The sequence below is a fragment of the Lithobates pipiens genome, unplaced genomic scaffold (genome assembly GCF_037356315.1).
Source record: "Lithobates pipiens isolate NorthernLeopardFrog02 unplaced genomic scaffold, aLitPip1_a1.2 Scaffold_8, whole genome shotgun sequence".
Taxonomy (NCBI): Eukaryota; Metazoa; Chordata; class Amphibia; order Anura; family Ranidae; genus Lithobates; species Lithobates pipiens.
In genome coordinates, this window is record NW_027507903.1 from 127166165 (window position 1) to 127190474 (window position 24310).

The 24310-nt window shown below is 45.6% G+C and overlaps 1 protein-coding gene and 1 long non-coding RNA gene across 2 annotated transcripts in view; one reads left to right on the plus strand and one right to left on the minus strand.

The window, feature by feature from the left end:
• The window catches only part of LOC143962108 (src substrate cortactin-like), a 114321-nt gene that overhangs the window by 17268 nt on the left and 72743 nt on the right, over nucleotides 1-24310 (minus strand). Inside the window, exons 10-13 of the mRNA XM_077471434.1 lie at nucleotides 14139-14249; nucleotides 7301-7411; nucleotides 4120-4175; nucleotides 2945-3014 (exon numbers count right to left, since the gene is read on the minus strand). Coding sequence (XP_077327560.1) covers nucleotides 2945-3014; nucleotides 4120-4175; nucleotides 7301-7411; nucleotides 14139-14249 — 348 coding nt within the window. The remainder of the gene's footprint in view (nucleotides 1-2944; nucleotides 3015-4119; nucleotides 4176-7300; nucleotides 7412-14138; nucleotides 14250-24310) is intronic.
• The window catches only part of LOC143962110 (uncharacterized), a 767356-nt gene that overhangs the window by 4833 nt on the left and 738213 nt on the right, over nucleotides 1-24310 (plus strand). The window lies entirely within an intron of this gene.

Genomic DNA, 24310 nt, shown 5'->3' on the forward strand with positions numbered 1-24310 from the left:
TTAGGAACTCTGTCTCTGGGCAAACATCCTTGGAAACATTGCATCATTGGTTTTCTCCTGAGTACTCAAGTGGCTTAGCGGTCTCTGGACTTCTGGACACTTCCTTATAACCTTAGTGTTATCCCCTCTCCCTCACCTCACCTCACTCTCACCTCTCTTCCCTCCCTTATTCCCTGTAGGGGTTAATGTTGTGGGCATGCATATGAAGTTTTTGGATTCTTGGTCCTCCTGGGAATATTCCTGACCAGGTGGGTTGGATTTACTTCTGTGAGGACTCCATCCACGCCTCGCTACTTTACAGGACTAGTCTGTTATTTTGTTATTAAAATGAGATCTTTTTTATCTAAAGTTTTTCCTCTTATCTTTGCCTGCTTATTTTCCTGAAGGTTTTTATTAGAACAACTTTTGTATCATTAAATCTTCTGCACACTACCTTGATGTATCAAGTTTACCTCCTGTTTCAGCAAGTCAATAAAAATGTTATTTTAAAAAAAACTGCAAAATCTGCTGCAGCTTTGCATGTTAGCCATGCTAATCAACTTAACTTCAGCTTGTTCAATTAAGCTTTGAGAAAAAAAATGGAAACTGGTTTCTATGCTGAGCTGCACCAGATTTTGCACTCTCCAGTTTTAGAAAATAACCCAAGTACTATAAACAGTAGCTGCTCACTTTGAAGTGCTGATAGAAACCTTGGACTAAGCCTTCCTATACATGAAGTAAAGCAATGAGCCACTGCTGACTGAATCATCCAGTTGTGTGTACAAATTCATTGTGAGCTATTGAGGTCTGAAAACAATGCTTATTACTTTAAAGTAGAAAACAACAGAGAGTCTGTAAAAGAAACCTAAAGCTCTAGCTGCTGCTTCAAAAAGATAATGCAAAATATGAATATGAAAAATGTATTATTTACCCAATAATAATAATAATAATACAAAAGTAAAATATAATCACACCTTAAACAAGTTCTTATGAGTATAAAATATTCAACGAAGAATCAAGTATTTAGCAATAATATTTACAGTTACAGTTACTGTAAAATTATTTTCTTCTTCTGGAATACTACACACTTTGATTTCAGGAATATAATATAATAATGCAAAGGTACATAAGGGGCGTATTTATAATGCAATACATATGACATTAACCTAATATTCACTGCAGGTGAATCCTCCTGGCGCATGTGTTTTAAGATACAGGGAACAAGTTCACTGTTTGATAAGTAGCCACATGCCAACTGCAATACGTATATATAAATTGCGGCTTGCAAGTGGTTTACTAGGGTTTTGGTTGAACCTATCAGCCATAACCCCAGGATTTATTTTTTTAACTGCCGTCTTGCTTTCTCATGAAAGAAGTCCGAGTGGCTAAATAGACACTGGATTGCTTTCAGAAGCAGCAGGAGGGGCACCCACCCCTCCTGCCACTCACCGGTGTTTTTTGGGCTTACCACTTTACCAGTGTGCCTGAGAAACGATCCACAAAAATGTCGCCATTCTACAAGCGTGTGAAATTTTAAAGCATGACATGTTAGGTATCTATTTACTCAGCATAACATCATCTTTTATATTTTATCAAAACAATTGGGTTATTTTTTTGCATTAAAATAAATTAAAGTGTATTTAAAAAAAATTGCATTTGAAAACCTCCTGCGCAAATACTGCGCAATATAAAATATTGCAACAACCGCCATTTTATTCTCTAGAAGCCCTTTGACAAAGTCAGTACGGGCCCTTTGACGAGTCAAGGTTTGACCTCATGGCGACCAGGAAAGAAATGTATTACAGGCTCCCTAAGATTGAACTTAGAGACTCGAAGCGGTGAGTGGATTGTAACTGCTCAGGTAGCATGTGCATAGTGCCTTTGATCTTCCAGCAAAAAAATAAATTCAGTAAGCTCTTTAAGGCTACTGACACCGTATTACTCAAATCAATCAGGGAACCAGATGCTGTATGAATATGGAGATCTTTTTTTACAAACCTTTATACAAGATTTCTGTGATATTTAATAAACTTTTAAAAATGGAACTGCTCTATGTGGAGTTTTATCTCTCCCTATGTTTCTGAATGATCTGATCGCTTGAAATCGCTTGATGAGATCGAATCATATATGCGGGAGGACATCGCAGACGTGTGTAATTGAAAGAATATCCACATCTTGAGTGTTCCAGTGCGATTACCTGGCAGGATATTATGGAGGTGTAAGGTCTATTTCTAACATCTTTTTGGTGAGTAGAATCCCCAGCGGGGCATGTGGAGCTTACTGTGAAGGATTGCGGTGAAGGTGCACTCACTAACAGATTCACTATAAATGCAGCACGTGCAATTCCATACACCATCCAATATATGAACTGTTTTCCCAGCATTTAATTGTTAGTTCAGCTGATATCTGACTGTTAATTTTTTTAATTTACTCACTGATGCCAGTCACTGATGTGTTTAAATTGGATATGAGTGCCGCTGTGATAAGATTTTTTGTGTCTGGCTGATTTTTTATACAGAAATAATTGATTTTATCATTTACTATATATTGCTGCTTTTTAAGTGGCTGTTATATGATATATACGTCTGTCATAGGAAGTGGTATATATTTTTTGTGATTTCCTTTATTGGCCAGAGCTTATTTAGACATTGCGCTGAGATAGGAGGAAGAAAGCTTTGTTTGTGCCATTATTTTCTCCTTGGTATGTATATATATATATATATATATATATATATATATATATATATATATAACATTTTATATATATAACATTTTATTTTTTTGGGGGGGCGCTCTAAGTAATTGTCTACAAAAAAATATTGCTTTAAACTTGTAAACAAAAAGTGCCAGAAAAGGCTTGCTCAGCAAGTGTATATTCCTGTTAGCTTTATTGTGATTGCTTCTATTTCTACCCATATAGCTCTTGGTTTGTTTCCATAAACATAGTCCAATTGTTGGAACTTACTGGCTTCCAGGGGCTGTGTTTTCTGGTATCCAGAACTTGGGGCTTCAATGTCAGCAAACCCTGAGGCAGACTGTAGGGACAAAATACATAAAAAAGGTGAGGTACGCATACACAATTAGTCCTTTTTTAAACCTATATTGCAAATTCCCTTTTCTATATGCAGTATGTCAAACCCAAGGTCATTTAAGACAGATTAGGAAATAACTGATAACTGGACATAACTTTACCAGTTGAGGTTCTGATGTTTGGTTGAGATCTATAGCCATCACTGTAAACCCACCACATTATGGCATGTTTGGACATAATCATTCATAGCTTGTAATAGTATGACCTTATTTAATGATCTCTTTAGTATGCTATGACAAAGTTACATCAGATGATCCTATATTTCTTAAAGTAAATATGTTATGAAACAATGGCTGCCATTGATGTCCTCCTTCTGAAGGCTCTAATAGTTGCCTGGCACATTGTTTTTAATTCTTTAATTGACATAGAAAATTATGCAGGTCAGGACAGTTGTAATCAGCATACCATTTCCAGGGTGGAGACTCAAAGTACTAAAGCAAGACAGCCAATGTAACATTCAGAAGGCCAGCAATGGCAGAATTTATTCTCCTAACATGACAGATTTGCTTTTTTTTTTTTTAAGGTAGAGTAATTATTTCTTTTTGAATGTCTCATTTGTCTATATGTAATTCTATATAATGCCTGACAAAGAACTATCACTTTTCGATCATGCACTGTGATCATATGGACTCAATTGAGAAAAGAGCAGAAAGCTCACACCATTTTTATTACTTTAGTATACCAGAACAATATACAACGCTGCATTTATTTTGATTCATACCAGTTGCAAAAGAGTGGATTTAAAAATACTCTATTTCCTTACCAGTCACTTAGCTGGGATGTGTAGGGTTGGTAGCTTTATTATCAACACACGTAAATATTGTCACTTTACCATTCTATCCCTTTTCCAATATTTACATAGAGAATTTGCCTTTTTTATGGGTACAATTGGGGTTCTAGGTACGGTAATTAGCACAACTAGAGATTAGAATTGCCTTGACTCACTGGTTTAGATACAATAATGGATTGCAACTGACAATTGACAAACAAAGCAATCTATTCTTATCAGCGATTACTGCATAATAAACAGTGCAATCTGATCTTCTCACCTTGTCCACACGGTCCGTCTGTACTCCAAAGCGCCCTCCAAACCCTTTGGCATAATCTAAATCATCAAAATAACTTTCAGTTAGAGAAATTTAAAATAGTGATAGCACCATTATTTTTTAAGGTTTTAGGCTTTGTTCAGATGAACGTTGGCACCTCTCCTGCATGCATGCCATGTTTGTTTTGGCGTCTGCATACACCCCTGCATGCAGCCAACCTAAAGAGGGAGATGCAGACGCAACCATAAAGGAGCAGCTGCTTGGTCCCAAAAATACACTATTTGTGTCAGAATCCACCTCTATTGGCTGCCTTCATGAAGCAAGGGGCGGATGCAGATACCAAAAGAAAAGCAGCCTACACACAGGACGGGTGCCAGTGCCCACCTGAACAAATTTTTGGAATATCAAGCACAAGGTGTACACAACACTTTAATGGACACCTAACCTGTGCTATATTGTTTATTATACCATATATACACACACATAAAATATCTATTCACATATCTACCGACATAATTAAAAGACCTGCTTTCTCTTCTGCCAGATCTTTGCAGTTTATTGGAGGTGTAACTATCATAGAATATCAGATGTTTGGACATGGACTTGTAGCAAAAACATGGCTACATTACTATGGGTGTGCCCTATATAAATAGGAAGCAAAGCATATGGCAAATACAGCACAGAGCAGACAGAGGGGACACAGCCATAGACACCTTATTTGTAAACGAAAAATTGAAATAAGATCAGACTAGATTCAGTGTATACAATGCCATGAACATTATCATAGTTGGGTGGAAAAATGTTTGTGTGTTTTTAAATCTTGGAATATCCACTGCTTTTCTCCCTCCATCGGCTATCCCGCTTAGAAGGGAACTAAAGTTTATTTTTTTCTGAATATATATCCTTGTTTATTAAAAAATAAATCTTTCATGAGTGTAAGTTGCTTAGCTGGCATGCTGATCCTTTGGCTTCCCTTCTTAATAAGCCATTACCCTGCATTAAGTATTCAGTTTGGATGTTTGCACATGGCTGCTTGTTCTAAGACTAGGTTGATGACTTCGAAGTGTAAATTAGGGGTCATTATGACAACCAGAATTGGGACTGGGGATCACATATATGTCACACATGATAGCTTCTGAGAAGGCTTTCAATTTTGGCAAATACAACTTATTAATTTTGGCCATTAATGGCATTGGTAACCATTTTCTGGCAATGGGTAATTGATAGTAAATATTAATACACTTAAAACATTAAAAAAACACATTTAGAATTGTTGTATTATGTTGCATTTTATGGAGCTACATATCATGTAGATATCTATCCCTAGCAGAGAGAGGTATGCTAAACTCAGAGATAGGGATGGGCTCGAACATCAGTTGTTCGTATGTTTGTAGAACAATCAAACATATGTGGCACTCGCGGCATGGAGGACCCCATTGACGGCTGCTGATTGGCTAAAGCATGCACCTGACCTAAATGCTTTGGCCAATCACAGCGCAATCACAATCACAGCGCAATGTGCTGTGAGAGCCATGATTGGCCAAAGGCAGGGTACCTTTGGCCAATCATGGCTCAAGTCCATGCCCCACACTATATAAGGCTGCTGCTTACACGGCTGCCATATATAGTGAATGAATGGAGATTAGGCAGGTAGTAAAGTGTAATGTGCAGTCAGGCAGTGTAGTGCATATATAATAGAGTTCAGAGTCTATAGTGCCGGCCGTGTGGTATATATAATATAGTTTAGAATATATAATGCAGTTTGTGTATTATATATAATACAGTTCAAAGTATCTAGTGCAGTCCGTGTAGTATATATAATACGGTTCACAGTTTATAGTGCAGTTCCGTGAAGTATATATAATACAGTTCAGAGTATATAGTGCAGTCCCTGAAGTATATATAATACAGTTCAGAGTACATAGTTCAGTCTGTGTAGTATATATAATACAGTTCAGAGTACATAGTGCGGTCCGTGTAGTATATATAATACATTTCAAAGTACCATAATATGTAGTACAGTCAGCGTCGTATATGTAATAAAGTGCAGGGAATATAGTTCAGAGTTCATAATACAGTGTTTTGAAGTGGTTGAGGGGAACCTTATTACCGAATTAAGAAATAAATGGCATGGGGCCCACCCTCAAAATTCATACCAGTTCCTTTAGGGTTTGGCATAGATTTTAAGGGGAACTCAATGCCAACATTTTTAGAAAAATGGCATGGGGTCCCCCCCAAAATCCATACCAGACCCTTATCCAAGCATGCAGCCTGGCAGGGCAGGAAAGGGAGGGGACAAGCGAGTGCCCTGGAACCATACCAGGCTGCTTGTCCCCAACATGGGGAGAGTGCTTTGGGGTGCCCCCCAAAGCACCTTGTCCCCATGTTGATGGGGACAGGGGCCTCTTCCTGACGACCCTGGTCAGTGGTTGTCGGGGTCTGAAAGTGGCTTATCGGAATCTGGAAGATCCTGGCCCCCCAAGTGAATGGGTAATGGGTATATTGTACCCCTACCCATTCACCAAAAAAACTGTCAAAAAATAAAAACCACAACATACAGTTTTTGACAATTCCTTTATTAAAAAAGAAAACAAAAAAGTGTCCCGCGATGTCCATCCATCTTCAATTACGCCGCCCGATGGACCCGAAAAAAAGAAAAATGTAAAAAAGATCCACCTCCATGGGAGGCATCCCGGCGACTGCTGTCTTTTGGCTTTGACAGCTGTTTTATAGGCAAGAGCAGGTCCACCCGATGACGTAACCGAGTGAACCTGCCCCCTTCTGACCTCATGTGAGGCGCCACTTTACAGGCAGACTAAGGGGACCCCCAGGCATGATATTTAAAGGAATATTTCATTTTTATTGTTTCACTTTAAGCATTATTAAAATCACTGCTCCTGAAAAAAAATTGTTTTAAAAACTTTTTATGCATCGATACATGTCCCCCAGGGCATATAAGCCTTTGAAATTAGGAATTCGATTTTTCATATTTGTGTCCCAATTAAAAGGTTTGTATGTTCGATAGAACTTTTTTGCCTGTTCGAGGTGTTCTGGTGCGAACCAAACTGGGGGGGGGGGGGGGGTGTTCGGCCCAACCCTACTCAGAAATAACTAACATACAAATATATGACTTCTAGATAAGAGCCACGTGCCAACATTCGAATTAGTTGGGTGTACATATTACCTGTCTGAGATTCATGGGGCTGTAGCTGTTCCTTATGGCTCCAGCTGTGAGCAGATTTATCTTGTCTGTCTTTCTGTACTCCAAATTTCCCTCCGAATCCTTGAGAGTGATCTAATGAGGCCAAAATAAAAGTATCAATATAGGTGGAAAAACTACATTTAAAACCAAAAACTGAATATATTATTTACAAAGGTCCCTCTGTCATATACAAAGTATTAGAACAGTGAGCAGAATGACACAATATAAAAACTGGTTTTAGTTTTTGAATTTGTGCTGTCATTGCTAATTTATCAGCTGTGCAAAAACAACAGATTTAAATCTCTGACTTTATAGCAGTGATCTGTGCAGAGCCAGGAGGTCTTCAACCGGCTCTGTACATGGACAACTTAGATAATGTTTATTTACAATGGTCCCAACTACACTAAAATGATTACATTGTAATATCCATGGTAATGTTACATTGTAACATTCATTTGGACAAAGCATGCACATTATTTCCATCTGCATGTCAATCCATTTGCTTCAGAGAGAAAGATTCCTTATATTATACAGCAGGGGTAGGCAACCTTTTGAGCAGAGTGTGCTGAAAAATGTTTTCAAAGAAATTGAGTGTGCCGATTTTATAACAAAACATTTTTAACTTCACACTCTCAATCACGAAAAGGATTTTTTATAAAGTAAATGCTGTAAACTACTTGAGTAAAAGTGACTAACATCCTGCACTCTCATGCCTTAGATCAGCCCCAAATCCTGTACCTCCAGTCCTCAGATCAGCCCCAATTCCTGCACATTCACACCTCAGATCACTGTACCCCCTGTAAATCTGTCCCCATACTGTACCCCACTGCTCATCTGTCCCCTCACTATACTACCCTGCACATCTGCCCCACCTCTGTAACCCCCTGCACATTTACCCCGCCACTGTAACCCCCTGCACATCTGCCCCACCACTGTAAGACCTTTGCTTTTCTGTCCCACCACTGTAACCCCCTGCTCATCTGCCCCAACAATGTACCCCCTTTCTCATCTGCCCCACCTCTAACCCCCTGCACATCTGCTCCACCACTGTACCACAATGCTCTTCTGTCTCCCCACAGTAACCCCCCTGCTCATCTGTCCCAACAATGTACCCCTTTTCTCATCTGCCCCACCACTGTATCTCCCTGCATATCTGCTCCACTGCTGTACCCCCATGCTCTTCTGTCTCACCGCTGAACCACCTTCTCACCTGTCTTAACACTGAACATCTGCTCATCTGCCCCACCACTGTAACCCCCTTTCTCATCTTCCCCACCACTGTTCCCCCTGCTCTTCTGCCCCACCACTGTAACCCTCTGCTCATCTGTCCCACCAAGGTACCTCTTTTCTCCTCTTCCCCACCTCTGTACCCTCCTGCACTTCTGCCCCACCTCTGTACCCCCCTGCTCTTATGCTCCACTTCTGTACCCCCCTGCTCTTCTGCCCCACGTCTGTATCCCCTGCTCTATTGCCCGACCACAGTGAACCCACTGCTCATCTGTGCCGCTAATGCACCTCCTTTTCACATCTGCCTCAACACTGAACCCCCCCCCTGCTTATCTTTTCCACCACTGTAACCCCCTTCTCATCTGGCACAACACTGAACCCCCCTGCTCATCTGCCATACCACTGTAACCCCCTGCTCATCTGCCCTATCACTGTACTCTTTTGTCTTACCGCTAAACCCCCTTCTCATCTCTCCCACCACTGTACCTCCTGAACTTTGCCCAACCACTGTACCCCCTGAAAATCTGCCCCACCGCTGTACCCCTATGCTTAAACCCTTTTCTCATCTGCCCCACCACATTATCTCCTGCACATCTGTCCCACCTTTCCCCCCCTACACTTCTGCCCCACCACTGTAACATTACCTCCTGATCATATGTCCCACAAATGTACCTCCTTTCTCCTCTGCCCTGCCACTATACCCCCCTGCACAACTGCCCCACGTCTGTACCCCCTGCTCTTCTCCTCCACCAGTGTAACCCCCTTCTCATCTTGTCCATCACTGAACCCCCCCCCCCCCCCCCGCTGCTCTGTCCTACTACTGTAACCCCCTGCTCATTTGCCCCATCACTGTAACCCTCTTGCTCTTCTGTTCCACCACTGAATCCCCTTCTCATCTCTTCCACTACTGTACCCCCTGCATATCTTCCCCACCATCGTACCCTCCTGTTCTTCTGTCCCACTGCAAAACCTCCCCTGCTCATCTTCCCCACCGCTGTACGCTCCTACTCATCTGCTCCACTGCTGTACTCTCTTCTCATCTATAATATGCGCGATATGCAGAGTGGTGCAAAGAAGCAGAATTGAGACACATCTACCTGTCCTGGCAAACTCATCCCCGCTAATCCACCTCTCACATCCAGCCCACGTGCTTGTATGTGATGTCACATACCAGCATCTGGAATGGATATGCAATGATGAGTTCAGGTCAGGGGTATTTTCTGAAAGCAGTGGGCCTGTGTGCAAGATTAGACCCCTGCAGCTGTGCAAATGTGCAGCGCGAAGCGCCGCAGAAAAAATGGGTGTGATTTTCATTGTGCTGAATACTGACTGTGGCTTAAAGGGACACAGAGTGCAGGGATTCAGTAGTAAGTGATGCAAAGTTCAGGGGTCAGGTGTAAGTGACGTAGTATAAATATATATATATATATATATATATATATATATATATATATATATATATATATATATATATATATATATATATATATTATATATTATGTTTTTTTTTTCAACAAAGTTCAAAGAAGCTCAACAGTAATTCCACAAACTGTCACCCGATTGGGGTTTTCTCAATCACAGTGAAATTCCTTCTTTGAGATTGGTAGTGGCAACCAAGTGAGTCATCTTCCTCCAGATGGTGGGTGGTAGCAGGACTGTGATTGGCTTTGGCAGTGGCCAATCACAGTCCTCCTCCTCCTTGAAACAGGAACTGCCCCCTAGCAGAACTGCACCCAATCTCTTCCCCATCACAAGATCTGACGATTGCAGCTACACCAAAGTTAGATAACCAATCAATGTTTACAATTGTTTACAATGTGTGGGGGCGCAGTGCCTCCCCCAAGTGCAGGTGCGGCATGGGGAATTGTGAGATTGGAATGCATTATCATCTCACCGACATTTCCCTGCACTTCTCTGCTGTTGGGGAGGGAGTCATGGACCGGCAAAAGAGGCTTTGCATGCTGCTTGCAGCACCGGTGCCGGGGGTTGTCTACTCCTGTTATACAGAAGTAAAATGTTAAAGCCCAGCATTAGTCAGGGCTTCTTTTTAATTTTTTATAATAGGGAAGAGTGAAAACATCTTTCAATCCTTTATTGCTGGATGGTGGGGATAAACAAGAGTGCTAAGAGTATTTATTTCATAATAGAAGTCCAAAGATAGCAATCCAACTCATTTGGGAGCTATAACATTCCCCCTTCGTTGGGGATCCTCTCCTCCAATAGTGTGCTTCACCAGCTGTGTAAAAGATACAAAGCAGCTAGTTCCTTACAATTTTATATCACACTTCATTAACCTTCACAATGTGAATAGGCTAGATGTAAATTGGACCTTTAACATTAAATTAGGGGTCAATATGACAAGGAGAGTTGGGAATGGGGATCACATATATTTCACACATGATATCTTCTGAGAAGGCTTTACATTTTGGCAAATACAACTTATTAATTTTGGCCGTCAATGGCATTGGTAACCATTTTCTGGCAATGGGTAATTGATAGCAAATATTAATACACTTACAACATGTTATATCATGCTGCATTTTTATGGAGCTACCTATCCCTAGCAGAGAGAAGTATGCTAGACTCAAAAATAGGGATGGGCTCGAATATCAGCTGTTCGTTCTTACAAACAAAATAACAAAAGAACATATGGGATGCTTGCGACATGTTTGACCACCGCGCAGCGCCCTATAATACACTGCGAGATTGCAGTGCATTGATGGCTGCTGATTGGCCAAAGCATTCACCTGACCTGCATGTTTGGCCAATCACAGCGCGATGAGCTGTGAAAGCCATGATTGGCCAAAGTCGACCAATCATGGCTCAGGGGCCAAGTCCACACCCCACACTATATAAGGCTGCTGCTTACACAGTGGCCGTATATAGTGAATAATAAAAATAGCCTTCTCGCTACTACCTAAAAGTGAAAACTACGTATATGGTGAATAAATATCAATGAATTTCATTTAAAAAAATTTAAAAATTGCAAACAAGTGCTCATATAAAGTGCTATAAAAAATCCTCATAAAATAAACGCACATTAACAGCAATAATAAATAAAAAATATATACGTGCAAATTGCAATTAAAGTGCTAAAGAATGCAGCTGGATCTAATAGTATTCACATAATACCAAAAATAAAAAATATACAGTACATGATGATCCTGCGCAAACAGACTAGTGTATAAAATAATATAACAAATCTATAAAGTGACTAGTGCTAATGAAAAAGAACTAGATAAATATTAGTGATAATAATCAAAAAGATAAAGGAAAGCAAGCACCATTAATATGTCCATATAAATGAGTCTCTTAATGGCTTAGATGACACCAAAGGTACTAAAAAAAAATGGTTCCCATCAGAGAAACAAAGGGCAAAGCTTATGCACGGAAACAAATTATGGGCTCTCAGAACTCTCACCTCCACTCCTTGATTAAACAGCACATTAAGTAAAATATTATTATTTCGTATATAGTGAATGAATTGAGATTAGACAGGTAGTGTACAGTCAGTGTAGTGTATATATATTAAGGTTCAGAGTATTTAGTGCATTTAGTGTAGTATATATCAGTGGTCATCAACCCTGTCTCAGGGCCCATTAACAGGCCAGGTTTTATGTATTACCTTGGGGAGATTTAGACTAGAATACTGCAATCACTGAACAGCAAATAATATCACCTGTGATGTATTTCAGTTATCTTGCAAACCTGGCCTGTTAGTGGGCCCTGAGGACAGGGTTGATGACCACTGGTATATATAATACAGTTCAGGGTATATAGTGCAGTCCGTGTAGTACAAAAAATTACATTTCAGAGTATATAGTGCAGTCCATGTAGTATATATAACACAGTTAATAGTATATAGTGCAGTCCATGTAGTATATATAATACAGTTAAGAGTATATAGTGCAGTCCGTGTAGTATATATAATACAGTGGAGAGTATATAGTGCCATCAGTGTAGTATACATAATACAGTGCAGGGTATATAGTGCAGAGTATATAATACAGTGTATTGAAGTGGTAAAGGGGAACCCTATGACAGAACTAATAAAAAAACAGCGTGGGGTCCCCCCCAAAATCCATACCAAGCTCTTTGGGTCTGGTATAGATTTTAAGGGGAATTCCATCCAAAAGTTAAAAAAAAAACAGCTTGGGGTTCCCCCCAAAATCCCTACCAGGCCCTTTGGGTCAGGCATAGATTTTAAGGGGACCTCCATGGCAAAATAAAAAAAATGCCATGGGGTCCCCCCAAAATCCATACCCGACCTTAACCGAGCATGCAGCTTGACAGGCCAGGAAAGGGAGGGGGACAAGCGAGCACCCCTCCCTCCTGAACCATACCAGGCCGTTTGCCCTTAAAATGGGGAGGGTGCTTTGGGGTGCCCCCTAGAGCACCTTGTTGATGGGGACAGGGGCTTCTTCCCGATGACCCTGGTCACTGGTTGTCGGGGTCCACAGGCAGGGGGGCTTGTCAGACTCTGGAAGTCCCCTTTAACAAGGGGACCCACAGATCCCGGCCCCCCATGTGAATGGGTGACGGGTACCCCTACCCATTCACCAAAAAGTGTCAAAAAGTTAAAACCACAACAGACAGCTTTTGACAATTCCTTTATTAAAAAAAAGAAAAAGTGTCCCATCTTCAATCACACTGCACAATGGACCTGAAAATTTTAAAATAGAAAAAAAAATGCCTCCCACATGGGTGGCTTCCCAGCGACTGCTGTCTTTTGGCTTTGACAGCTGTTATACAGGCAAGGGTGGGGCCACCCGTGATAATAAAGAGTGCCCCCGTCCCTTTTGACATCATGTGACATCATGTTATGTCAGTGGGTGGTCCGCCCTTGTCTATATAAGAGCTGTCAAAGCAAAAAGACAGCAGTCGCAAGGAGGCCTCCCATGGAGGTGGAGTATTTGAGTTTTTTCTATTTTCTGGGTCCATCGGGCGGCGTGATTGACATTGGATTTACATCACTGGACACTTGTTAAAGGGGGCTTCCAGATTCTGATAAGCCCCATGCCCACAGATCCCGACAACCACAGCCCAGGGCCCGAAGGTATGGTATCAACGGGGTAGGACCCTGCGCCATTTTTTTCATTGATTTTTTCATCTATATTGCTGGGATCCAGCAATATATTACAGCAGCGAGCACGTTTATATTACATTTTTTCCTTCAGAAATGTCATTATTGCTGTGGCACTGTTCTACACATCGCACAGATGGACCTCTTTACATGCATATTAAGGGGACCCCCAGGCACGATATTTAAAGGAATATTTAATTTTTATTGTTTCACTTTCAGCATTATCAAAAAAAAATCACTGCTCCTGAAAAAAACTATTGTTTTAAAAACCTTTTTTTACATTGATACATGTCCCCTAGGGCAGTACCCGGGTCCTCATACACTTTTTATGGCAATAATGTTTACATGTTCGCTAGAACTTTTTGCCTGTTTGAGGTGTTCTGGTGCGAACCGAACCGGGGGGGGGGGGTGTTTGGCCCAACCCTACTCAGAAATAACTAACATACAAATATATGACTTGTAGATTAGAGCCACATGCCAACATTCTAATTAGTTGGGTGTACATATTACCTGTCTGAGATTCATGGGGCTGTAGCTGTTCCTTATGGCTCCAGCTGTGAGCAGATTTATCTTGTCTGTCTTTCTGTACTCCAAATTTCCCTCCGAATCCTTGAGAGTGATCTAATGAGGCCAAAATAAAAGTAGCAATATTGGTGGAAAAACTACATTTAAAACCAAAAAACTGAATATATTATATACTAATGTCACTCTGTCATATACAAAGTATTAGAACAGTGAGCAGAATGACACAATATGAAAACTGTTTTTAGTTTTTGAATTTGTGCTGTCATTTCTAATTTATCAGCTGTGCAAAAACAACAGATTTAAATCTCTGACTTTTATAGCAGTGATCTGTGCAGAGCCAGGAGGTCTTCAACCTGCTCTGTACATGGGCAACTCAGATAATGTTTATTTACAATGGTCCCAACTACACTAAATGTATTTACATTGTAATATCCATTGTACTGTTACATTGTAACATTCATTTGGACAAAGCATGCACATTATTTCCTTGTCAAAATATTTTATTGTAGAGTTCAGAAAAGACAATACATTGTACAAGTAACATATTATAGAAATAATATATTCATGTAAAAGAAGCTCACTTACACTAATATACAAAGAGAAGAGAAAAGAAAAAAAAAATCTCGTAGTATATTCTAAAGGAAAATAAATAATGTCAAGTGCAAAATAACAATGCTGTAAATGGTAAGTGTATACATGTACATTATTTCCATCCACATGTCAATCCAGTTGCTTCAGAGAGAAAAATTCCTTATATTATACAGAAATAAAATGCTAAAGCCCAGCATTAGCCAAGGCTTCTTTTAAATTTTTTTTTAGTAGGGAAGAGTGAAAACATCTTTCCTGACAGACTTTATGGCAGCCTACGTGTGGGTTTAGTCCCGCCTCCATTACCCTATAGGACGACACTCCCATAAATCTTTGCTCCCTGCCTCAGGCCGTGTTCTTTTTTTGTCCTACTCCATAGGACTTAACATGTGTCTTTTTACCCTGAAGACTTACTTTTTTTTTTTTTCTGCGATACGGACCGGCCGTGCGACTTGGAAGTCGCAAATTTCCAATAAGCTCTAGCTACTAGCGGAGTATGGAAAAGGGGCATATGGAAGAGGCGCTGAAGAGGTGTATGCCTGGTCACTGACAGGTGAAACCGCGTTTTAAGTCGTGAGCCTTGCTACTAGCAGGTGACTGTTCGCCCCCAACTTTCCCCCCTCCTCCTCTCAGAAGTCCGGCATGTGTGGGCACCTACCTCGGCTGGTGTCCGTCTACTGGAGTGGTGAGCCATTTTCTTTCCATGGCAGCCTTTATTTGTCTTGTTGTCTGCTTTCTATTTTTGTGCAGTGTCCCCCTGTTTTCGTCTCCCCATACAGCGCCGTGCGGTGTATCTGGCTTGATTGGGTGGCTGGTTTCCGTGCGTTCCAGCTGCCCAGTTACTTCCTCGTTTGCCGCTCGGTCGTTCTGCGCATGCGCGAGACCGGAGCGAGGACGAGGCTTGGTTCGCGCATGCGCGATGCGGGCTTCGCGCATGCGCACTAGCGTTTTAGTGACGAAAATCGTGACGTCATTATGGCGGCGAATTTAAAAACGGAAAACAGCTTGTAGTATCCCTGGGATGTTTGTGAAGCCTGCAGCACCATTCCTGAGCTCTGATTCTTCAGTTTTAGGTATGTGTCTTTATGGGATCAGTTTTTTCTCTGCCTCCTTAGCTGTTTTCTGTATTTAAATTAGGCTGTTTTTTCTCCAGCCCTGATGGATCCTTTGGATGCCTCACCGCCTGCTAGTGGCCAGCCCTCTCGGAGAAGGTACTTCTTTTGGGGTTACCTGCCGGGGGGGGGGAAGCAGTGGAACATTAGGGAATGTTCCACTAACACTGCTGGTTTTGTTCTACAGCCCTTCTAGGTCTACTCAACGACGAAGTTCTCACCGAGGAAGTGACTCGTCTAAGTCCCACCGCCGGCATTCCTCTTCCAGGTCCAGACGACGTGATTCTCCTGCGAGAACCAGTCTCCATAGCCGGGAATCTTCCCGCCCTTCAACAGCTGGCCCAAGTCACGTAGCTGAAGGTGTATGCTGGGGGTGCAAGACGCAGGTTCCTGCTGACAAGTCCCTTTGTGATGCCTGTTATATTAAAGCGATGGGTGAAAGGAGTGACTCTGACCAACAGCTAAGGTCTATGGTGGAAAGATTGGTTAAAGACAGTCTTAAGAAGTTTGAAGCCCCCCAGTTGTCTCCCATAGAGTCTCCAAGGTCTCCGGGGAGGGATGCTCAGGCCCAGGACACTTGGGATTCCTCGTTGCCTAGCCATCCATCTGCTGTCCAGAGAGTGAATCTGAGGAGGAAGAGTCTGGTTCAGGTTTTGACTTTGCCCTGCTCCCTCCCTTGGTCAAAGCCATTAAGGGAAGAAGAGGTTAAGAACTTGGAGTCTCCCCCTCTAGTGGACGCAGCAGTAATGTGACTGGGCAGACATGTGACCCTTTCCCTTGAAGACACAGTCTCTTTTAAGGACGCTTTGGATAGGAGAATTGATTCTGACCTAAAGCGGATCTATCTTACGGCTGGCATGGCCTGTAAGCCGGCTCTGGCCTTAGCGGCTCTGTCTAAAGCAATGGAGGTTTGGTCCAATAACGTTGATGATTCACTCAGGAACGTTTCTGAAGATCTGGCCAGGAGTTCTCCCATTCAGGAAATGAGACTGGCTTCAGCTTTCCTGGGAGAGGCCTCGATCGACATTATCCGTCTGGTGGCTCGAATTATGCTCTCATCTGTAACTGCCAAGCGTGCCCTTTGGCTCCGTTCTTGGTTGGCCGATCCCGCTTCTAAGCAGGTTTGGTGCCGTATTCCTTTTGATGGTTCTTCCCTTTTCGGCAATAAACTGGATAGTGCCATAACTCGAGCCACTGGGGGAAAGTCGGGGTTTCTTCCCCAGGATAGACGCCTGCAGAATCAAAGAAGATCGTTCCCTAGGAAGCAGGTTCAAGATAGTGCTAGGGAGGCACGCACTTACAGGCCTGGACGGGAATTTTCCAGATCTTGGAGGTCCAGACAGACATCTCTCAAGAAGTCTGCGAAAAGCAGTTCAATGGGGGAGAAGGAGCCGACTAAGTCCTTTTGAGATCAAGCCCGTCCAGGCGGTCCGGGTAGGAGCACGTTTGTTCCACTTTCGACATGTTTGGGCGGCCTTGATCCAGGATTTTTGGACCGTCAAGACGGTTTCCTCCGGACACACGTGGACGTTCAGCAGTGTACCCAAACTCAAGTGTGTTCCCACATCCATTCCAAAGTCGGAAGAAAAAAGACAAATTCTTCTAACTTACATAAAATCTTTGTTGGATCAAGGCGCCGCTATTCCTGTTCCAGATGTCCAGCGCGGCAGGGGAATGTATTCACCTCTTTTCCTGGTCCAGAAGAAGAACGGTACATGGAGACCCGTAATAGACCTGACGCATCTAAATCACTACATAAAAAAGGAAAAGTTCAAAATGGAAACGCTGTCCACGATTCAACAATCAGTGCAGCCAGGGGACTGGCTTGTCTCAATAGACCTCAAAGACACCTATTTTCACGCCCCAGTGGCCACAGAGTTCCAACAGTTTCTTCGTTTTTCCATTGGCCAGCTTCATTTACAGTTTACTTGCCTTCCTTTCGGTCTGTCAACCTCCCCTCGCACTTTCTCAAAGGTCCTTCTGGCAGTTGTAGCCTTGTTGAGAGTCAGAAAGATCCGGATTCATCATTATCTAGACGATCTGCTTCTTCTCGCTCAGGACAAGGATTGTCTCTTGAGCCACAGGGATCAAGTCATTGCAACCCTCAAAGAATTTGGTTGGCTCCTGAATTTAGAGAAGAGCCAGTTGGTTCCTACACAGTCTCTCGTGTTCCTTGGCGCCCTGTTCAACACGGCAAAAGGTACCATCTCTCTGCCCGAGGAGAAGATTGCAGTAGTACGGGACAGGATCCACCTAGCTCTCTCCTCATCTCGTCTCAGTGCTCTTCATTGCCTAAAGATCATAGGCACGCTAGCTATGGCGGAGTAAGGCAGCACAGACAGGAGCTCTGCACGGGACCGAGCCGAGAACCGCCCGTAGCACGAACGAAACCGAGCCACCTTCACATGCCAGGGGACCGCAAACACCCGCTGGCCACGGAGGATCGGAGGGGTCCCGAAATCTCCCAGTACTTTTTGCGGCAGGATCCGATCTCCTCGCCGGCCGCGCGGACCAAGATGGCGCCGCCGCGCACCCCCCGGACCAGCGCTGCCAGCACAGGCAAGAAGGGAGCTGTAGCAGGGGCCGTGACATCGGAGGAGAACTTCCCCCCTCTTGCTCCCGGGGCACACTCTCCCATTCCATCCCCATCCATCCCGGCCACGGACTCACAGCTGCACACTGAGCATGCAGGGGAGGTGAGTGGCCTCTCAGAGGGATCCATTAGGGAGCTGGTCTCAGGCCTACCTTCCAAGCAGGACTTAAATGCTATGGCGGCTTCCATTGTTAATGCCCTCACGAGGGAACTACATGACCTCAAGCAGCAAGTTGATACAGTGGAGGAGAGGGTAACTGTTATTGAACACTCCAATGCTTCCACCGAGGCCCGCCTCACCTCCCTGGAGACTGAGCACAGGGCGTTCCGCCGCCATCTTGTTGATGTCCAGCTTCGCCTGGACGATGGCGAGAATAGAAGTAGGCGAAACAATCTGCGCCTCCGAGGTATCCCCGAGGCCACAGCGGGCCCAGATCTCCGCGCCACTGTTACGGCTATCCTGAACCAGGTTCTTGACAAGCCTCCTACTGCGCCGCTGGAACTGGACAGGGTCCATCGTGTGCCGGGCCCCAGGGCCCCCTCTGCAGCATCAGCGCCCTCGACTCCTCTGGATTACCCGCGAGATGTCCTCTGCAGGGTGCATTTCTTCACCATTAAAGAGGAGATCCTGCGCCTGGCGTGGGACAAGGGCGCAATTGACTTCGACGGTGCCTCCATACGAATCTTTCCTGATGTCTCCAGGCAGACCCGTGTCATGCGTGGTATGTTGAGGCCGCTCCTGGATCTGATACGGGAGGCTGATGCCACGTACCGTTGGGGCCATCCCTTTCACCTGATTGTTCGGCACCGTGGTGTGGAGTTCCATCTTCACTCACCTGACCAACTACCTGATCTGTTTGGCTTCATCGACAGGGCGGCCATCACTGTTCCGAATTGGTTTGAATATCTACTCACCCAGGATACATCTGGCCCACCCTTACCCAGGCGACAGCGGGTACGACGGTCCCGTTCCCGTGCACCGAATCGAGAGGTCTCCAGGCCGCATCCAACATCCTCTGAGGCGTGACCGTGATGTCGACCTTGTGGACTGGTAAGACTTTGCCTTATCCCCCCTTGCTGGCCTGCCTGCGCCATCTTGACCCTCTCTCCGGACCCCGTCTACTCAAGCCCTCCTGACTGTCAGGTTCGCCAGGCCTCGGACTGTGGCGGACCCCCTTGACTTGCCAGGAACTTTGCCAAGGGGACTGTAAGTATCTCTCCTTCAATGTACTCTGTTTATCATCTCAGTTGGGCTAGTGCTAGCTCTCACAGATGGGCCCCCCTCCTCTCTCGGCCTGCATTTCCCCGTGTTAGGGGATGGGCGTTTTGTCCGGCGGGTCGGAGGAGGACGGGCCTCTTGCTCTGGGTAGCACACCTTGGCCAGTACATCCTGTCGGGGTGATCATGTCTCTTTGGGGGGTGGGGGGGACTGTTGTATTGGTTGCGGGTGTATCCGTTGGGTCGTGCCCTCCCCCCCCCGTCCTGCGGGGCTTGTGCCGCCGGCCGCCCTGTGGTGGGGGGTGGTGGGGCTGGTTGGGCGGATGGGCCCTCTGTGGGACGACGGATGGTGATATGTTTCTGTACCCTGACATGTTTTTTTTACGTCCGTGACCCTATAGTCTCCACGTGTATGGTGAGTGTAGCTGTCATGGAAGGGGCCGCGCTCGGGCCCTGGCATCGGGTGGGTGGGGCGGAGAGGTTCTGAGTCTGTTTAGATGATGGGTGTAGGTCATGTGGGAGGGGCTTGTCCTGCCCGCTCGCAACATGGGCACTTGATCTCGGTCACCGGGGATCTCTCTTTTTGTTTAGCTGAATAAAACGTTGGCACCTGTGTCCTCTCTCTATGTTACTGTTTCTCTTTTTTTTTCTTTTATGGTTCTCGCTGCTCTTATCCTGTGCATCTCCTGACATGTTTTTTGCATTTACTTGTATTTTATCTGTTATTTTGTTGTTTAGTCTGTAGCTACATTAGTTCTGTTGCCCACCCCCAATTAGGGCGACTCCTTGCTTGGGCACCGCCTGTGCTCAACGGGGGTTTATTGCGCTTTAGCACTTGGTACTCAGGTTTCCCCATCCTTCCTACCTTTTTACCCTTCCCTTCCCCTCCCCTCTTATCTTCCCTCCTTGCCTCCCTCCTCCCCTCCCTCTCCTCCTCTACTCCCCCTCCCCTGGGTGGTGGTGCCTCCTGGTGGGGTCTCTGGTGAGGTCGGGCTATTTTTTCTGTCCGTCACTTAACGGTCGCAGCCGCATTAGACGGCACTATGGGTCTCCTGAAGATCACCTCCCTCAATGCACGTGGCCTTAACGTCCCGGAAAAACGCTCGCAGCTTTTGACTAGCCTGCGCAAGAGTGGAACTCACGTTGCCTTCCTACAGGAAACGCATTTCCATGGAGAGCGTATTCCGAAACTGACAAACGGGGCCTTCCCAACAGCATACCACAGTATATCGCCTCTCTCCAAATCCAAGGGGGTTAGCATCCTCCTGGCCAAGTCGCTGCCGTGGGTCTATGAGGCACAGCGGGTGGACTCCCAGGGCCGTTTCCTCCTTCTGAAGGGCAGGGTGTGCGATGTGCAGGTCACTTTCGCCAATGTCTATTTCCCTAATGTTGATCATCCACAATTTCTACGGAAGTTGTTACCCCAACTGTTAGAGTTTTCGGAGGGTATACTCATCTTTGGGGGAGATCTTAACTTTGCTATGGACCCTTTATTGGATGCTTCTCGTGGCGCCTCCCATCTCTCATACGCTCGGCTTAAGCGGATGAAAGCGGATCTACATACTCTACGCCTGGTGGACCCCTGGCGTGTACTACATCCGCAGGCCCGAGATTATTCCTACTTCTCCCACGTCCATCACTCCTATACGCGGCTGGACTACTTGCTGATATCCCACAAGGATCTGCCCCGGGTGGTTTCGACTGCCATAGATGTTATCTCCTTCTCGGACCATGCTCCGATCCATCTGACACTTCAGTTGGGCCCCGTGACTCAGACCCCCCCATCGTGGAGACTAAACGAGGCCCTGTTGCAGTCGGAGGAGATCCGCGCAGAGGTCTTGGCCTCGATACGGGAGTACTTCTCCGTCAACGTGGCCTCAGTTGCCAACCCCCTGACGGTGTGGGAGGCCCACAAGGCGGTGGTAAGGGGCACCTTAATCCGCATAGGGGCGCGTGTAAAACGGGAGAGGACACGTCGAGTGGATGAGCTTTTCGCCCTGATCCGCTCTTTAGAATGTGCCCACAAAGCCAGTCTTGCGCGATCCACCTTTCAGGACCTTTTTAAGGCTCGCGAAGAGCTTCGCTTGCTTTTGTTCCATAAAACAAAGCAAAAATTGGCTTGGGCTCATCGCTCGATGTATGAATTTAGCAATAAACCCGGCTCCATGCTGGCTAGGGCTCTGCGTGGTCCTCGCACTAAAACTTACATTCCTCATATCCTGACGTCTGCGGGCCAAAGAGCGACCACATCCTCTGGCATAGCATCGGAGTTCCGTTAGTTTTTTGAAGGCCTTTACAATTTGGGCAGGCCACATTCGGCCGCTCCCGACTTTGCCAGTGGGTTCACCCCACAGTCCTATGTGGCCACGTCTGGCATGCCCTCACTCCCGGCTGAGGTTCAGATGGAACTGGAGGAGCCTATTACGATCACGGAGTTGGGGGCTGCGCTAGCTAGTTCGAAGCCGAAGAAGGCCCCTGGCCCTGACGGCTTTACTCCAACCTATTATAAAACGTTTTTTGAGACGCTTTCTCACCCGTTGGTCTCGGCCCTTAACTCAATTACGGATGGTAATTCCTTTCCGGTGGACTCACTACGAGCCTACATATCTCTCATTCCTAAAGAGGGGAAGGATCCACTTCAGTGCGGTAGCTATCGTCCGATAGCCCTCCTGAACACCGACCTAAAATTGTTCGCCAGGATATTGGCCAATAGGCTGCTCCCGTATATCCCGGCTTTGATTCACAGGGACCAAGCGGGTTTTGTCCCTCATCGGGAGCCCCGGGATAACACCATTCGGGTGTTGAACCTAGTCCACGCGGCCAGGTCCTCGGCACGACCCCTTCTCCTGCTGTCCACCGACGCGGAGAAGGCTTTTGACCGCGTGGACTGGTCCTTTATACGGGCCACCCTGGAGCACATTGGTCTCCGTCCCTCGATGCTTGGGTGGATCCTTTCCCTCTACTCTCATCCCACGGCTGCGGTCAAAGTGAATGAAACGAGGTCCGGTTTCTTTGACATCCGCAACGGCACTCGGCAGGGCTGTCCCTTGTCCCCCCTGATTTTCATACTTTCGCTGGAGCCCCTCCTGTGCAGGATTCGGGAGGACTCTGGCATTGCTGGTTTCCATAAATCCTCTGGGTCCCACAAGGTGGCCGCCTTTGCGGATGACCTAATCTTTTTCCTAACGGACCCTCTGAACTCGCTCCCCAACCTTCTCCAGTCCTTGCAGTGCTACAGAGCCCTCTCTATGTTTTCGATTAATTTGACTAAATCATCCCTTCTGAACATTACGGTAGATAAGGCCGTTGTCGGCCGCCTGCGCGCAGCTCATCAGCTGCGATGGGCGACCGATACCATTCATTACCTGGGTGTCGAGATCTGTGCGGATCCCTCTAACTTGTACCAGGCGAACTTTACTCCGCTCCTTCTCAGACTCAAATCCGATCTTCAACAATGGCATTCTCTTACTTTAACCTGGTTCGGCCGCTGTAACGCCATCAAGATGACCGTTTTGCCTAGGATATTGTACTTGTTACAAGCCCTCCCCATCCGTCTCCCTCCATCTTTCTTCAAGCGTGTCGACTCGCTGTTTCGTGACTTCATGTGGTCCCGTCAAACACCACGCATCAAACTGCAGATCCTTCATATGGCTAAGCACAGGGGAGGAGTCGGTCTTCCAGACATCAAGGCGTATTACAGGGCGACCCACCTTACTAGACTGGTCGACTGGTACTGCCAGGCGGAGGCCAAGCAGTGGGTGGCGATGGAACTGGAAGATTCTGAGGGTTTGGCCAGGTACTGGCCATGGGTCACTACCTCGTTTCCGAGGGACCTGAATGACCATCCTACGCTAGGCAGCACCTTACGGGTAATAAGGGACACTTTTCGCCGCTCCTCGATCTCCCCGATGCCCTCCCCCATGGTGCCCATTTTGGGTAATCCGGACTTTCCGCCTGGCGGGCAGAACCCCGCTTTTGGGCGATTGGCATCAGCGGGGCGCTCCCATTTTTATGACTTCCTGGATCCGGACGGCACACTTGCACTAGAAGCAAGGCTATCCACCTTAGACCCCCCATTGGACTTCTGGAGTAGTCTCCAACTTCGCAATTTCCTGCGCCGATGTGCAAGGACACCCGGCATATCGCGCCCGCTCACGGAGCTGGAGCACATCTGCTACCGCAGGGAACCGACTCGTCACTGTTTATCTCTGATTTACTCCTCGCTGATCTCTCCGCCTGAAGGGTCTGTCCCCCCTTATCTCGCCAAATGGGAGCTGGACCTCGGTGTCCAATTTACTAGCTCACAGCGGGAGAAGATCCTCTACTTCGCTCAGAAGTCATCTATTGCCACTAGGGTTCAGGAATCCTGCTATAAAATTTTGACCCGCTGGTATAGGGTGCCCACCTCTCTACACCGTTTCTTCCCGCAGGTCCCCAGTTTATGTTGGCGGTGCAATGTGGGGGAGGGGACGATGCTACACATTTTCTGGGACTGCCCCAGAATTCAACCTTACTGGGCGGAGGTGGCACGCACGATCGAACACCTGACTGGTGCTGCCCTGGAGGGAGACCCCGCGGCTTGTTTACTGCACCTCTCTAAGCGATCGATAAAGAAGTACAAGGCTTCTCTTACCATTCATCTCTTG